At 39.6% G+C, this 15918-nt stretch overlaps 1 protein-coding gene across 1 annotated transcript in view; it reads left to right on the forward strand.

Moving 5' to 3' along the window:
* twf1a (twinfilin actin-binding protein 1a) overlaps nucleotides 1–15918 on the forward strand; it is a 46232-nt gene that overhangs the window by 11611 nt on the left and 18703 nt on the right. The window contains exons 2-6 of the mRNA XM_028449805.1: nucleotides 2700–2780; nucleotides 2864–3042; nucleotides 4177–4272; nucleotides 8083–8187; nucleotides 14389–14514. Coding sequence (XP_028305606.1) covers nucleotides 2700–2780; nucleotides 2864–3042; nucleotides 4177–4272; nucleotides 8083–8187; nucleotides 14389–14514 — 587 coding nt within the window. The remainder of the gene's footprint in view (nucleotides 1–2699; nucleotides 2781–2863; nucleotides 3043–4176; nucleotides 4273–8082; nucleotides 8188–14388; nucleotides 14515–15918) is intronic.

Here is a 15918-nt window from a genome sequence, read left to right on the forward strand (position 1 = left end):
ATTGTATTTACGTCAGATATTTGTTTGGACCAGCAGAGGGCGCTGGTAACCCAGTGGTCGGTTGGGATGTAGCTATTCTGAGCAGTGAAGAAGAGATGCTATGCTAGCAGACAGAGATAATAGAAAAACGTGACTTTTACAGATATTCACGTAATATTACAGATATTCTTTCGGTGCTAAAGGGGTAAGGAATCATTTATGAATATGTTTAAGAGTATAAGGCAGCCAGAAAGAAAGTATTAGCAGATTCAGCCCGCCGCCAACATTTCTGGATAGCTCTGGTGGTTAAAAAAAGTACTGCGATTCAATTTCCAGAAAATCAACATCACCCGTGATACCTATGAATCGATTTTTAACTGCCTTACGATTAATCGTTACATCCCTAGTTACTGTACTGTTGGATCTGAAAGGTTTCGCATTATTCTGACTTCACTTCTTGCCTCCCATGTGGGAGACCCGAGTTTGAATCCCGGCTAATACATATCCACTTTAGAAACTTAAGAAAAAAGAATCAGTGATTTATGAAAGTGATCACCTCCACTTCCTCTTACTGTAACCATATTACTTCACTTTATTAATTCTACATGTTTGGGCTATTTACGCATTAAAGCGGTCGACTATTGTCTACTCGCCTTTTTCTCTTTCCTATTTAAGCAGCGCTGCTGTTACTTTTTTCGGTATTGTCTTTCATTTCTTCATACGTTGTTTGGCAGGTGTAAACAAAGCTGCGCTCCATACATCCATTGGTGATTCTGTGATCATATTCATGGTCTTCTCAAAAAAAAAAAACGTGAATGCTCATTTATCTCAAACATCCATAGCTGGCTTCACTAAGCCTCGTCTCTTCATCCTGGCTCAGCAAAGGTGCAACCAATTTATCTAAGATAGCGCCGACCAGACTTTGTCTAAGACACATTCTCATTTATTCTGGATGTATTTATCCAACGTGTACAATAGCCCCCAGGTTGCCGCACACGGCAAGTACAGGATTCATTTTAGATGGTATCCGACGTGATTTTTATTAGCATTGTTCCGGTACCGCTCCTGTTTTCAATCATTAGTCATAGAAAGCCTTTTCACTGACTAGCGACTTGTGCTAGACAATCAGTAGATGTTAAAAAAACTCTAGATTCGAGATTTTTACAAAAATAAGTACTCTGCTTTTTTGGGTGTGTTTTTAATCCGTGTTGTAATAACCAGTGCTACTAACCATATTCTGTGTTCCAGACAACTTGTGATTTTTCAACCTTCTACTGGAAAAAGTGACTTGAAACGTCACCTGATGTCAAAGTTCCCACTCAGTAAAGTTTGAAATAAAAACGTACCCCGACTTTTTTGAGAATCAGTTGTCTGAGGTCACTCAACAATGTTGGTACTAGTGATAGACCGATAAGGTTTTTTTTAGTGCCGATTATTAGTCAACGTGGCTAATAATTTGCCATGATGATAAAGGAATAAATAGATACCTAAAGATACATTACATGTCATATTAAATAAATCACTCAAAACTAGGGGCGGAACGAGTCAACCCACAATACAATACAATATAGGGCTCACGATACGAAATATGACACTAATGATGCAACGAAAATTCGGCCACCGAAAGTGCCCAAAAGTGCAATAACGTTTTTCAGCTGACACTTTTATTCACCAAAACAACCCATTTCACAGAGATCCTCTGCACTTCATCACGACTGTATTTAGTTCGCATTAAAAACATCACTACTTACTACACACAGAGCAGGAAAGGAGAAGAAGAGCTGAAAGTCAGGATCAGACTGTGATACATCTGCATTATCACAGTGTATTTTTTGTTATTGTGTTATAATGACATAACATATTTAATTTGATTCTCTTTCAGCAGCCCAGTCAGTTATAGACCTGCATGGTATTCAATGTATGAGTTAAAAGTTTTATTGTGTTTTATTTGAGTATTGTTGGAATGTCATTTATTAATAATAATAATACATCATTTTTATATTGCTCTTTTTTGGGACTCAAAGCTGCTTCACAAAATACAGAAAAATAAAGAAATAAAGTAAAAATGTTAAGGAAAAGCAAGTTTAAAAAGGTAGGGTTTTAGGAGTGTTTTAAAGTTTTATAATGAGTCTGTATTCTTGATCGATTGTGGGAGTGAGTTCCAGAGGGCGAGGGCGACAGCAGCAAAGGCCGGTCCCCCAAGGTAGGAGGTGGGCGGAGGCAGTACGAAGACCAGCTCTGGCCGGGTTCAGATATTGCACTGTAAATCAGGTGATGTTTCCATTAGTACGAAAAAGATGCACAACAGATGCTGACTCACCTTGGATCATTCTACATGCATGCGCACGGATGTTAATAGTGTCGAGTTGAGATGGGTTTGGGCTTGAAGAGATTTGACTTCATTTGGGTTGGACGGGTTCGGGCGTGTTCTGTCGGGCTCGAGTCAGGTCTTCTTTTTTTGTCCTATTGTCTACTCTTGGTTGTGGGGGCTGAACCAAAACTGTAAAGTCTAAACAGTCGGCACTAAAACAGTCACAGCAGACAGCACCCCCTATAGTTTAAGCAGTGTATTGAAGCACATACTTTGCTGTATCGATTTTAATCCCCTCTTATTTGCATTGACTTTTAGCTGATTGAGGATATATTCTTATATCCCTAGTAATTGGGCTTAATAGTCCTGGCATTACAACTATACTGATGCTTTCTGCCTCTCTTCTCAGCGGACAATGACTTGAAGGAAACCTTTGCCTCAGCAAGGACTGGACAAGATTATCGTTTGTTGAAAGTTATCATCCAGGATGGTAAGGCTGTGTTCATTTTCTGTCATTAAGTCTTATGTAAGATGTATTAGAATAACTGAAAAATGCTCTTATTTGCTTTCCAGAGCAGATGATTCTGGCATCTACCAAGAAGGCATCAAAGAAGTGGGATGAGGAGTATGACGACTTTTTGAAAAGCGAAACTGAGGAAACTAATCCGTGCTATATTCTGTACCGACTCGACTCCACTAACAACCAGGGCTACGAGTGGATTCTTTTGGCCTGGACTCCGGACTGTTCCTCTGTAAGAAAATCAAAGAGACAGACAAAGCTTTAAACATACACTCCATATTAAACCAGCCACACTGTTTTTTCCCGCATCATTCCCACTCTGGCCTCCAAAAATGTTCATGTGAGAAAATTGTGGTGTTTGCCAAGTTACACGACTCTAACTATCCCTCTGATAAGAGCCTTTAAGTGTAATGGCATTAGTGGCTTACTTGTAATGCAAAGTTGTGTCACAGTAAAGAAACAAGCATCAGACTTGCAGCTTGGAAAGTAAACCGTGAAAACTGTTTATATGTAGAGAGGAAATGATGTGATGAGCCATCATTCTCAACATTCCTGTCCTGTTCAGTGTTGCAAGTCGAGGCTTGCCTAGTTACCAAATCCTTTTGCAATCAATGTAAGCCCACCTGACTGAGTCAGTCCTGTCGAGCATGTTTTTATGAGTTTTAAAATTTAATCTGCTTTGGTGTTTTTTGGGATTGTCCTCTCAGAAGAACCAAATACATCCAGGACAATTAGAGTTCAAGAATCAATAGCGGATTGACTGGAATGCTAAAAAAAAAAAAAAATTCCTGCACCCAAAGCCCTAGAAAGTTTGCATTGTCCAACTCTGCAGAAAGTCTGGTAGCTAGTCTGTCAGGTATGTTGGAGAAGATAGAAGTCTAAGATTTGCTATGTTGTGCATGGAAACCACCGTCATTGTAAAAGCTTGGCCTGTTGGGGAGGATCAAACATCTTTTTTTTCCTTGCTCATAACCAGCATTGCTAACCTCTGCAGTATTTCATTCCATCTTCATCATGCACAGTTGAAGCGAGTTGTAGCAACCAGGTGGAAAACCTATGACTTTTTAGCTACCAAACAGCATTTCTAACCACTATTTTGAAACGTATTTTATAATCTAAAAATTTGATGCTTACTTATTGAGGAGTTTCAAGATTACAGTGGGACAAATGTTCGGGACCTTTTTTCCCATACATGGTACTGATGTAGGCTTTGTCAGTTACTTTTGCCATAATCCACACATTGTTTTGTTGTAAAGAAAAGAAAGATAACCAAGAATTCAAATCATAATATGATATTTTTAAAGAACTATAATTGCATTGTTTTCTGGTGGACCTAGTAATAATTTTTTTTAAATTTTTTCAAAAGGTACGATGTAAAATGTTATATGCTGCAACAAGATCAACGTTGAAGAAAGAGTTTGGAGGAGGTCACATCAAGGATGAGGTTTTTGCCACCACAAAGGTCAGTTTGTACAGACATACCTCCTCTGTTGCACGGTGACTTTTTTAAAAGGGAGTCAGAATCACGGCCTGTCAGCCTTGGTTATTGAATCTGTGACAGAAATTTCTACTTTAGATGTGTAACATAACATCAACACTGGCTTCATGAGTTTCTGTATAAGGCATCTAACGAAAAATATTTCAATATCTGTTTTTCTCAAATCAGATTTACACAACTTTCATATGTGGTCCTGAATCAGATACAGATCAGATTTTATTTTTCAATGTGACCTCGGTGTGAATGGCCGAGGCGGTTTTAATGTGCGTTTGATACATCACTTTGTAGTGACATGTCATCATTCTGCCCAGTGGGAGCCTTGGAAAAATGGATGATTGCAATGATGGAGCATGTCAATGGAGGGACAGCGAGGTGTTGGACCTAATAAGTATTTAGGGTGACACTTTCATACAAGCAAAGCTTGAAGGATTATACAGTAACTGGTTTGTGTATAAAAGCATATCAGCATCGCAAAAAGCCAAAACAAACCATTTTTTGTCTCTCTTTATCCCCATCCTCCTCTGCACCTGTTAATTCATTCTTTGGCTCCCTGTGCTCATAAACTTTGAGACAACATGAAAATTCTGATATCCTCCATGTGTACATTGTGCAATGGCATGTGCCATCTGACATCATTGTTACTGTTTTGCACATGTGGGTCAGTTTGGAGCTGCAAACAGTTCATACTGGAATCTTATACAGGTCACATTTTAAATAATGTGAACTTCCAAATAAAAAATAGAATCTGAGCAAAAAAAAAAAAAAAATCAGAATTGCGAACGTAGCCTTAGGCTGCTTCCTCACCAGGATAGTCCTGGTCTTGTGTCGACTGGGCAGAGTACCGTTCATTATTCAAACCCTGATTAATTTAGTTTAATTTGGTTTTAGTTAAAATTTAGTCAGTAGAAATGAGCTTTAGTTTTGGTCTTATTTTTAATCTAATTTTAGTCTTGAAAAAAAAAATAAAAAATTGACAGTTTTGCAAAATGCTCTTTGTCATGGTAGTAAAAACTCCATAGTAAGCACAGAGATGTAGCTGCAGGTTTAGCTGGAGGTTTGTGGGCAAGTTTGTTTCTCAGCGATTACATTCAACAGCACAAACAATCACTACATAATAAGGGTGGGGGAAAAAAAAAAAACAGATTTTTACGATTTATTGCTATTTTTTGGGTGCCGATTTTAATAATCGATTCTGCTACCCAATATCAATTTTTTGAAATTTTTTTATTGTATTTTTCACATTTTCGTAGGCGACCACTGGGTGGCGGTAATGCACCATCAAGTGAGTGAAAACACAAGGAAGACTTGTAGCACAAAGATGAGTTGCAGCAGCTCTAAATTCCCTTTAGCAAACGAACCAACAACCGTGATTTAACTTTCACTTGTGTGATTTAAATCAACAGTATGGACATACTTTTTATCGATTCCATGGCGAACGGATTAAGACACGACCAAAGCTATGGAATCAGATCGCAGTTGTATTTCAGATTCACAAATGCACACGATCTGTTTCGCAATTGCACACACTCACTTTTATCAGCCGTTGGTGACGTTCGTTGACCCGCGACGTCAGGACAGTCTCAAAATTCACCACACAGATTTCTCTCGCAAAGGGGTTTCACAGCACAAAAGTAGTTTGCAAATGCACATACAGCAATTTGCATTATCCGTGGATTTATATTACAAGTGTGCCTCAAAATAGTATTTGTGAAGTAGAGCATGTGCATTTCAGCATTTATCTTACTAGTTTGCATAAAATATATATTTGCGAAACAGATCGTGTGCGTTTGTGAATTTCAAATACAACTGTGAAACAAATATATATTTATGAACCAGTGTGTGTGCATTTGCGAAACAGGTCGTGAGCATTTGTGAATCTGAAATACAACTGCGAAACAAAGCATGTGCATTCATGAAAAACCCTGCAAGAGTTCATTCATTATGATACTGTTCTGATTCCATAAAAGCTGTAATAAACTCTACAGAACTCTCCAGAACTCTCCAGACAAGTAGCGTATTGTGTACCACAACAAACATTACTTCTCATCTTGTCCGTCACCATCCGGACAAAAAGCTAAAGCAAGATGAGACACTCAGCAGCAGACCAACAGACCCTGGATGGGATATTGAGTAAAATTATTCAGGTATTGAATAAACTTAACCAGGTAATGAAGCCAGTCGAGGTGTCTTTAGGTGCGTTATGTCAGATGAGACGGATCCACCCCTGTCTATCATAGCCCTGCTGCACGCGCAGCTCCTCCAAGCACGCCAAAAGATTGACCATCAGCATTTCTAAAAAGTTCAAATTTACCAGTTTTAGGCAGGACAAAATGGGTTACATTTAATTATATTTTATCTTTACTGTACACTCCTTTTCTTGGAAGCATGGTGGCTGCTGCGTCACGGAACAAAATCAGCTGTTGCCGCGGTACGCACGTCGTCAGCAGAAGCTTGTGAAATGAAACTCTGACAGACGTCAGAATGATGTCTATGCTGGTCAACTATTGTAACACTGTGTCCAACGTAAAGCCACAGTTTGATCCACTACAGAGTAAACAAGTGTAACGTTGAAAACGGATGATGACGACTAATGTGCACTGATCATTTCTGAATGTAAGAAGTTAATAAAATCAGGCTTTCTACACAAACAAACATTATTCTGGCATTAGTATGAGGGGGAAAAGAGAGATTTTAACTGTGGCTCAGACAGAAACATGAGGCAGATCTTCACACTGCAATACATTGTGACTTCTCTTTTGGAGCAATCTAACTACCAGCATGTTGAGCAGCTCCTGTTCCTACACTAAAACCTAGACACTCCAAAAAAACTAAGTTGATGAACATTAAAATTTTCAGTTTACTAACTTCAAAAAGTGATGAACAAATTGTTCTTTTTGTAAATGTTGTTTACCTCCTTTCTGATGGAAGTTGAATTTGATTTATTTCAGTATAATTATATATAATAATAAATTGGCAGCCAAGAATAGGGAATAAAATCGAATCGGGACAAAAGGGTATCCTTATACAAAATGTGTTCTCAATCCCATTAAGTGGCTTTCTCACTGTCACCGCTCTCTCTTCTCAATCACTCTACAACTGTTTACACAGCGTGTCTTTTAGGTGCTTCTTACTGAGATACGAGTTATTGATTATTTTAGCTAAAGCTCACTCCAGGCGAGGATGATCTGCCCATCATAGTTACTATCATTGGCTTTTACACTCTTGTGGAAGTAACGCATCTGTGTGGCAAAACAGCACCGCTTGTTTTTGATGATCTTAAACTCAGATTGTAAAATCATATTGTGTGGCTATGATTTTCAGCATTAAAAAGCAAAAAGAACATCAGGATAAAGCTCAGTGACCATCTCACTGTCACAGCCCGTTGTCCCTGCAGGCGGCCATCTTAGACAAACTTAGCTTACCCTAAAAAAATGCTAAAACCGTGTTATTCTGTTGAGTTTTTTTTTTTCAAACAGTGATACATGACTGCCCCACTCACTGCTTAATAGTGTTCTCCTTACTCGTGCTGCAGCTGTCAGCTCTCTATCAAACGTGTGAATTTTATTGCGAACGCACAGAGACCGGGGAGAATAAACGCTTTAAAATTTGCTTGTCTGATCCACTCTAGAATTTGTTTGCTTGTTTACACCAGCCAAAACAAGGCAGACCTTCTGGGTGAACACATCCGAGAGGAAATTCCATTTATTTTATGAATGTTGTCACTTTGTTTATTATCTGTGTCCTTTAGTGATATTTCATTTTAAATGTTCACAGGATGAGATTTGCCTTGAAGGCTACAGAAAGCACCTAAAATCACAGGCTGCGCCAAAGCCCTTCACTGCTGCTGAGCAGGAACTGAGACAGATGAAACTTGATGAGGTAAATGCACAAACTCCACAAAACCATTAAGATATCTCGTTCAGTCAGGGTGTCACTGTTTGTCTAGGTCCTGCAGGTTTTAGATATGTCCGTTTCAACATTTCTTAAAACCTACAGGATTGCAGCTTTCCAGGACTGGGTTTGGATATTGCTGGTCTTTATTGAACATTGTGTTCTGGAGTAAATGATAAGTTTTATTTATGTACCTAGTAGAGATGCACATTAGTTAGCAGCTCGATAACCATTATAGTGATAAGCTTTCCTCCTTTTGATGTGTGTGACATACATCTGGTCGTGTTGGTATAAGTGCAAATGGATATGTTTTAATGCTCCTCTAACACAAGCATTTTATTAGGCATTGTGGTTGAAAGTCACCCTCTTTCACTGGCTTAAGGCTCAAACATACTCGAGCGGAAGATACGTAGAGCGGGCCAGGCCATTTAAGTGCAAAGCTCAGATTTTACCACCGCGCGGACTCCAATCCACACACTTGGTGTTACACAACACCAGTTGTGTGCATTAAATGTGACAATAGGAGAGTCTTTAAAGTGAGCTACGAAAGTACCAACATTGAGGGAAATGTAGGATTTCACTAGAATCCACTATGCGGTGTTGCGCGAGTATGAAAGCTCTGATTGTGGACATTAACACCCTTGCGTGGAGCTGGTGTGCAGTAAGTGGGACAATGACTGCTCGAAGGGAACTTGCACTGTCTGGAAAGGCTTTTCGCTTAAAGCTGACAAGTTTTGATGCAAAACTTGCAATGCAAACTGTAATCGACAAGGTTGAAGCAGGACCTCATTACCTTATTCAGTGCCAACCATTTCCAAAATTTCTACCCCCCTCAGTGCCTGCCGTTTTAGAGCATTTTGACAAATTTTTAAAGACCCACACTACGACAATCTGACATCTGAAACCAGAAAGATTACACTCTCTACTTTCATCAGAAAAAATAATTTTGTTTCTAGCTAGTTTCATTCTTCCGTAATCAGCAGTTGAATAGAGGCAAGTTTCACACAAATCGTCAGTTTGTGACAAAAAGCTGAGAAAAAGGCTTTTTCTGAAAAAATCTATTAGTGACTTTGAAGCATTTTTTTTTTGCTTTGGGGACACCTCATCATTGGTTTCCTTCTATAAAACTGCAAAAACAACACTGAGACTGGGCTTTTGATGTAAAAATTGTTTTTATTTTTCTATCTAGGTCAGAGTTGTATGGATTTCTTACTGTATTTTGGCCTTCCTCCAAGTCTCTCCCCCATCAGTCTCCACACACGCAACTTCCTCCTTCTCCCGGACATGCCGAATGTCACCACTTGCCCTGTTTTTTTTTTTTTTGATTGTTTTTTCTCAACATCGCGACATTCTCAATAGTCCACTTAGTTCCACACATACTCTGGTCGAGTGTGCGCTGGTGGGAACTTCAGCATCAACTCTCGTAGCGCCATTTTCTGTCTCATAAACCCCTTTTCTCTCTCTCTGAGCTCTGCCCATCACGGGTGATCTCTCATCCAACCATAGCACCAGTTGGTCACAACATTGTACAAGTTAGATATTCACCAGAGAGCTTTGTCACACTGTCTTCTAACAACCCCAGCCGAAAAACACAATTCTGTATCTAATCTATATTTGGGCAGCTCAACAAGCTAATAATAGCTTCTCATCTTAGTTTGGAAAGATGTAATGATTTCAGGGCAGAGAAGATTTATCCATGGAGAAGATGACTCGGCTAACTGAAGAGAAGACTGTGTGAAGTGTGTGTGTGAAAAGGTACAAGGGACATTAAAAAGTGAGTTTTTATATCTTAAGTAATGGTATCTGTCAATGAATATATGGCTGTTCCATTTGTATTGGTAGTAGTCAAAGCTTTACTGCTTTGCATTCAGTAATAATGTAAAGCATCTCTCTGTTGTAAAGTGTGAGGCCTGAAAATGTTACTTAGTGCTTAACACTTATTCTAATGACTGATTTATTATTTGAATGTTTATTTTGAATAATGATCCTGCCTGTTGGACTGTAGGACTGATTATTGTCCAAATGTTTGTTGTTCATAGCTTTAAGTACTCTAAGTACTTAGAAATGCGACACATTGATTCCATTGCTCATTAGTTTATTTTCAGTGATTTGGTTCTTTTGATTCTTCACTTAAGAGATACCTTGATGTTTAGCAGTATTCAGCTGTTCATCTGTCTCACACTGTTCACATCTCTCAGTAGTTTTTCTACTAATAACTTGGTATGCAGAGGATGTTTTTACATGGTTAATAAAATGCTCTCTTCGCGGGGTTTCTTCGGGCAGCGTTGGCTTGGCGGTGCGTGGGGGTGCCTCCTTGGGTGTGGCTTGGTGCTTGTGTCATCTCCTGGTTGCCTTTGGGCCCTTAATTCAGGGGTTGCTATGTGTAAAAAAAATTACCACTGCTGCAGGGGAGACATTAGCTTTCTGTCTAATTGTTAACATTTTATCAGTAAAGACGTTCATCAAGACATCACTGCTCATGTTGACAGAGCTCTGATTTTTGGTGAGCCTGGCTACAGTACTATATAGAGACAGCGGATTATCCTTCTTTTCCTCTGTTAAGTTGAGTAATAAGAAGTTATAGCTTTACAGATAACTTTTTCATAGGCTAACAAACGCTCTCTCCAGGCTAAAAATAACTGCACCTATTTGATGAAAGCCACCTCCTTTCCAGATTTTGCGATGCCTGTTTTAAGACTGCTGTTGTTTTAATCATCAACAAGAATGTTAGTCACCCACTACAGTAACTTTATCTGTACTGAACACCAGATCAGTGAGAAAGTCTGAGAATTCAGAGAGAAACTCTGAATATGAAGCCAGAAGACTGTAAACTATAACGTAAGAGGGACACCAGCCTGTCATTGCCCGATCCCGTTCGATCTCGGAAGCTAAGCACGTCTGGGCCGGGTTAGTAGTTGGATGGGAGACCACTGAGAATTCCAGGTGCCACAGTGGGGTGGCAGTCACCCCAGTGGTATCTATCATTCTGTAATTGTGTCCTTGGGCAAGGCACTTCACCTACATTGCCTAGTATGAATGTAGTGTGTGAGTGAGTGTTGGTGGTGGTCGGAGGGGCCGATGGCGCACTATGGCAGCCTCGCTTCCGTCAGTCTAATAGTAGCTTACCACCACTAAGTGTGGAGTGAAAGAGTAATGCCTTAATTCTGTAAAGCGACTTTGAGTGTCTATGATAAAGCGCTATAAAAAATTGATACATTATTATTATTATTTTATTCTTGGGATTACAAATGTCAAGAGAGAGGCTTTAAAATGATAGTTTGGTTTTAAGAATGACTGACAAGCTAGTGTTGGAAAAACTGCTGCAACTCCCCCTTCTCCTATCCAACCAGTCTCATGGAGGACATGGCAGGACTTATAACTGGTATGACTGGCTGTGTAAAATCCAATCTATTATTATTGTTATTATTATTACATCCCCGGGTTTTTGCTGACCTGCCACTTGGGGAAAAAATGCCTTCATTATGGTTGTTGCTCCTTAAAGGTAGGGTAGGCAATTTTCTCCAGATACACTTTTTAAGATTTTGGTTGAAACTGTCTTTATGTCCTGACAGAGATTAAGATCTTATGTGCTCTGAAAAAGGAACAAAGAAAATTTGTCATCGGTAGCAGCTGTAAACCTGTAAAAACTTCGACCAATGAAAAAAGACATTTCATTTTTTAACCAATCACATCTCCCTGCCTCCCTGCTCGTTCTCGACATCTTGCGTGCACGAACCAACACTCAAAACGCATCACCAGTGACAGAGTTAAAACAGAGTTTTTGGTCACATTTTTTAACATATATAATGATAAAGTTTAGTGTTTACTTACTGCTGAATGAGACATGAGACGACTAAGTTTCTACACAATAAAAGCGATGAGCTTAGGTGCGCTATTGGAGCACTGGCACTCGTGCATGTGAGTGAGGGGCGTGGAGCACAGAGGGGGGAGGGGGTAAAGGTGGAGCCCTCGGGGGATGCTACATTCAAAATCATGCTAGCTTTTGAAAATTACCTACCCTGCCTTTAATTAGTTAAAAACATATCCAGTCACAGCAGCTCCGCTCTCACAGCGCTGCACAATTCCACATGGAGCTGTCAATCAATGCTCACTTAGGGCTGAAAGGAGGAAACCATTTCCCCCTCCTCCCATATTTTATAGGAGTGGTGGGGCCAACAGTGAGAGTTAGTGACATTGCTGATCCAAAAAGACATCACTAATCTAATCTCAGCTAATAGAAAAATTAAATTGCAAAAGCTGGCTTCACACCCAATCATATATGTATTTCGGGGGCACTTACACTTTAATCTTAATTTAAAATTTCAAGTTTACTGGCCTTTAGTTTGCTCTGAGTGCTGCCTTTTACAGACCAGTACAGTGTCTATGTAAGTGCTCTGTATTTTGAATGAGAGCTTGATCTAAGGAGGTGTCTGTAGGTGCCAGCTTATTCTTAGGTAGTCATGTATGTGTTGAGTTGTGGATTACAAACTGTAAGTTTGATTTTAGAAGGGCTCCATGTGAGTTAGTTAGGTCAGCACATTTTCAAAAAGGTTCAAGTTATCAATAAACGTGAAGTTACTGAGTTTGAACCAGAATTTTAAGAAGCAGAGCTGCTGTAGGAGATGGCTAAAGCATTCTCTTCCTACACTGAAACGAGGTAGAGGACCAGAGATGAACACTGACTTTCCACATGTCTTTAAAGACAAAGTTAAAGGGGACATATCATGGTTTTAAATCCTTCCTTTTTACATATAAATCATACAGTTGTGTTCTATATAAAGCGGAACTGCAATGCTTGGGTCTGAATTCCTCATTATTATAGCTCCACAGGCCCCTTTTCTACTCCTTTTCTGACGTGCTTCTGAGAGCAACTCGTTTTGGTGCGGTCTCTTTAAATGCAAATGAGACACTCCATACCCCGCCCCCTCTTCAGGTGACACTCGGTTCAACTCCACCCTGCTCGGCCATTTTTATAGTTTGATAGAAGAGATACCGCTATGTAGCGGCACTTAAACTTTTTATTCAGAGGTTATTTATACAATGTCGACAACGGAATACTTGTCCATCCAGCCTTACATGTTCGAGCCAGAGTCTGACCCAGCGGAGCGAGATGAAAATGAAGATGATGAACCTGCAGAACCCTAACAAGTGAGGTAACACAAGCACCGAGTTAACGCTAGCTCCAAGCTAACGTCACAAAATGCATTTTAATACAGTCTTTTCAAAGACAAAAACGGCAAAATGAAATGACTAATGAAAACTTTAGACTTAAATTAAATCACGTAGGCCATATCATCAAGGATCTAAAACGAGCACACAGCGCTAACATATGAAGTCTGAAGACGGTGCAACTGCTAAGCAACTGCTAATGCTAACAAAACAGTGACAGGGACGTCTTATCATCACACTTTTTAGCGTTATTTACAGCTTACCGAAGTGCTCTGTTCGTCGTCTCCAAAGATAGAAGGAATTGAACCCTCAATCAGACAAAGTCTTTGGCAAATCCTTCTTTATACTGGCGGAGGTTGCAGAAGCAGTCATTCTTGAAGTGCTTCGCGCACACAAAAATGACCTTACCCACAGATGTGGGTACATTTCCGTGAAAAATAAAACTCAACCAGGCACTTTAAAAAGGTTCTGATGCTTGGAGACAGTGTAATGAAGCGTGTGGGTTACTACATGCAGCAACTGAACATTTTGACTTATCCTCTCGTAACTTCGGCATCCTTGAGCTTGGACTACAAAATAAAAGCGAGAAATAAAAATGGCGGATTGCTCGAAGTGTTGGACCTGGAGTTGATGTACTAATTTGGCAGTTCCGCTGCAAATACTGTGATGTAATAGTTCAAAAAACGTAATACAGAATAGAAAAATCGAAACAGATTGAAGAATATGAGCAAAACAGAATATAAAGATATCTACGGAGCACCTGAAGAGACTTATTTGATTTTTTCTGTACTTCTAAGCACTCTAAATATACAACAAAATGCATTTAAGGGCTAAAAAAGTGGATTTAGCATGATATGTCCCCTTTACACTTGTTCATGGTCCACACCAATTTCTTTCGGGTAATGTTGTTTGTTCCTACATGTACTCATAATGTTTTTGCTAACAGTTTTTTCATATTTAGTTTTACCTTAAGGTTTTCACCCTTTCCAATAGACTATTGTGAATTTGCTGTGTGTTCAGGTGCAGACGGACATCGGTGTTGACACCAAGCAGCAGACTCTAACTGGAGTGGCCTTCCCGATTGATCAAGAGGCTCGTGACGCACTTTTATGTTTTCTACAAAGGAACATTAACTACGTCCAGCTGGTAAGTTCCTCACATCCAACCGTCGGGGGGAAACTTGCTGAAGCCAGATAAAGTCTGTTAAAGGTGCCGTCCGCAACTCTCAGATCTCTCTCTCCCGCTCCCTGCCCGCTGCTCTCTTGTCCTGCCTCCAATCTTTCTAAAGTCCCTCCCTCAGAGGAGCTAACAAGCTAAAGTTAGTCCGACAGCAACATTACAGTAATATAACATGCTCTGTTAAAAGCATATTACTGCAGCGCTTCTCTCTCTGTGCCCACAGTACATCAACCTAGCAGCAACAACACTTACAGCTCAGAGGCTGCTGCGCACACACAAACAACACATGCACTACAGAGTTCTAATGTAACAATTACAAATCAAACATAATGTAAATCAAGCAGCAGTAATTACCTTTCAAGCAGAAAAGTCACCAATTCCATCTCCTACTTCTCCAGACCATACACTGTAAAAAAGACGGCGCTCCCAGCCCGGAAAAGGGGCGGGGATTGTGAGCAACAGCTGTCAGACAGTCCATCAAACACAATACTGGCTCTGACTGGTTATTTTTGCTCGGTCGCGGTGCATTCTGGCAATCTGCCAAAAGCTGCAGGAGCAGCAGGGGGGGGCTCAATGAACATAAACTACTTGTTTGTTGTAAAGCTGTCCTTGCATAGTGACAGCGTTAGCAAATATGACAAAAAGACACTTTTATGAGAGTTGCAGACTGAACCTTTAAAGTACTCTGTGCATGCACGTCTCTCACAATCTCACATAAAATATAATTCTTGTTATGGATAAAACAGTAAACTGACCCTGCACCCTACGTATCTCGTTTCATTAATTGGTAAATTAGAATAATATCTCTTAGAAACATAGGTATATATTTTATTCGGACACAATAAAATGTGATTTTTTTGCCTTTGTCAAAACACTTTAAATATTATTTTAGTGTGTGTCTTGACCCCAGCCAAACTCTTGAGACTGACTTAACATTAAGTCCCTGCTTATAGCGATTACTGTTGTATCTGCTACCTATGAACCATTCACAAGAGGGCAATAATTCATATTCTAACGAAAAATCCTTAAAAGTTTTTTGTGCCTGATTGATGGCTGTTTTTTCAAAGATAATTTGACGGGACAGTTAATTTTTCTTGCCAATTACTTTCACAGCCCATTTAAAAAAAAAAATAATAATTCAATCTTAGATTTACATTGAACAGATGGAGACCCAAACCAAGCAGATATCCCATATCTGACCACACTTCCTATTAGGGATGGGTATCTAATAGGGATGGAGCGATACCCTTTTGTCCCGATTTGATTTTAATCCCGATTCTTGGGAGCCAATTCGATTTAAATTGTGATTCTTATTTTACAAGTATTGCGATTCTACAGTGGCGATTATCACAATTTTTTTCCTAATCCAAA

Source organism: Gouania willdenowi, chromosome 6, assembly GCF_900634775.1.
Source record: "Gouania willdenowi chromosome 6, fGouWil2.1, whole genome shotgun sequence".
NCBI classification, from domain to species: Eukaryota; Metazoa; Chordata; class Actinopteri; order Blenniiformes; family Gobiesocidae; genus Gouania; species Gouania willdenowi.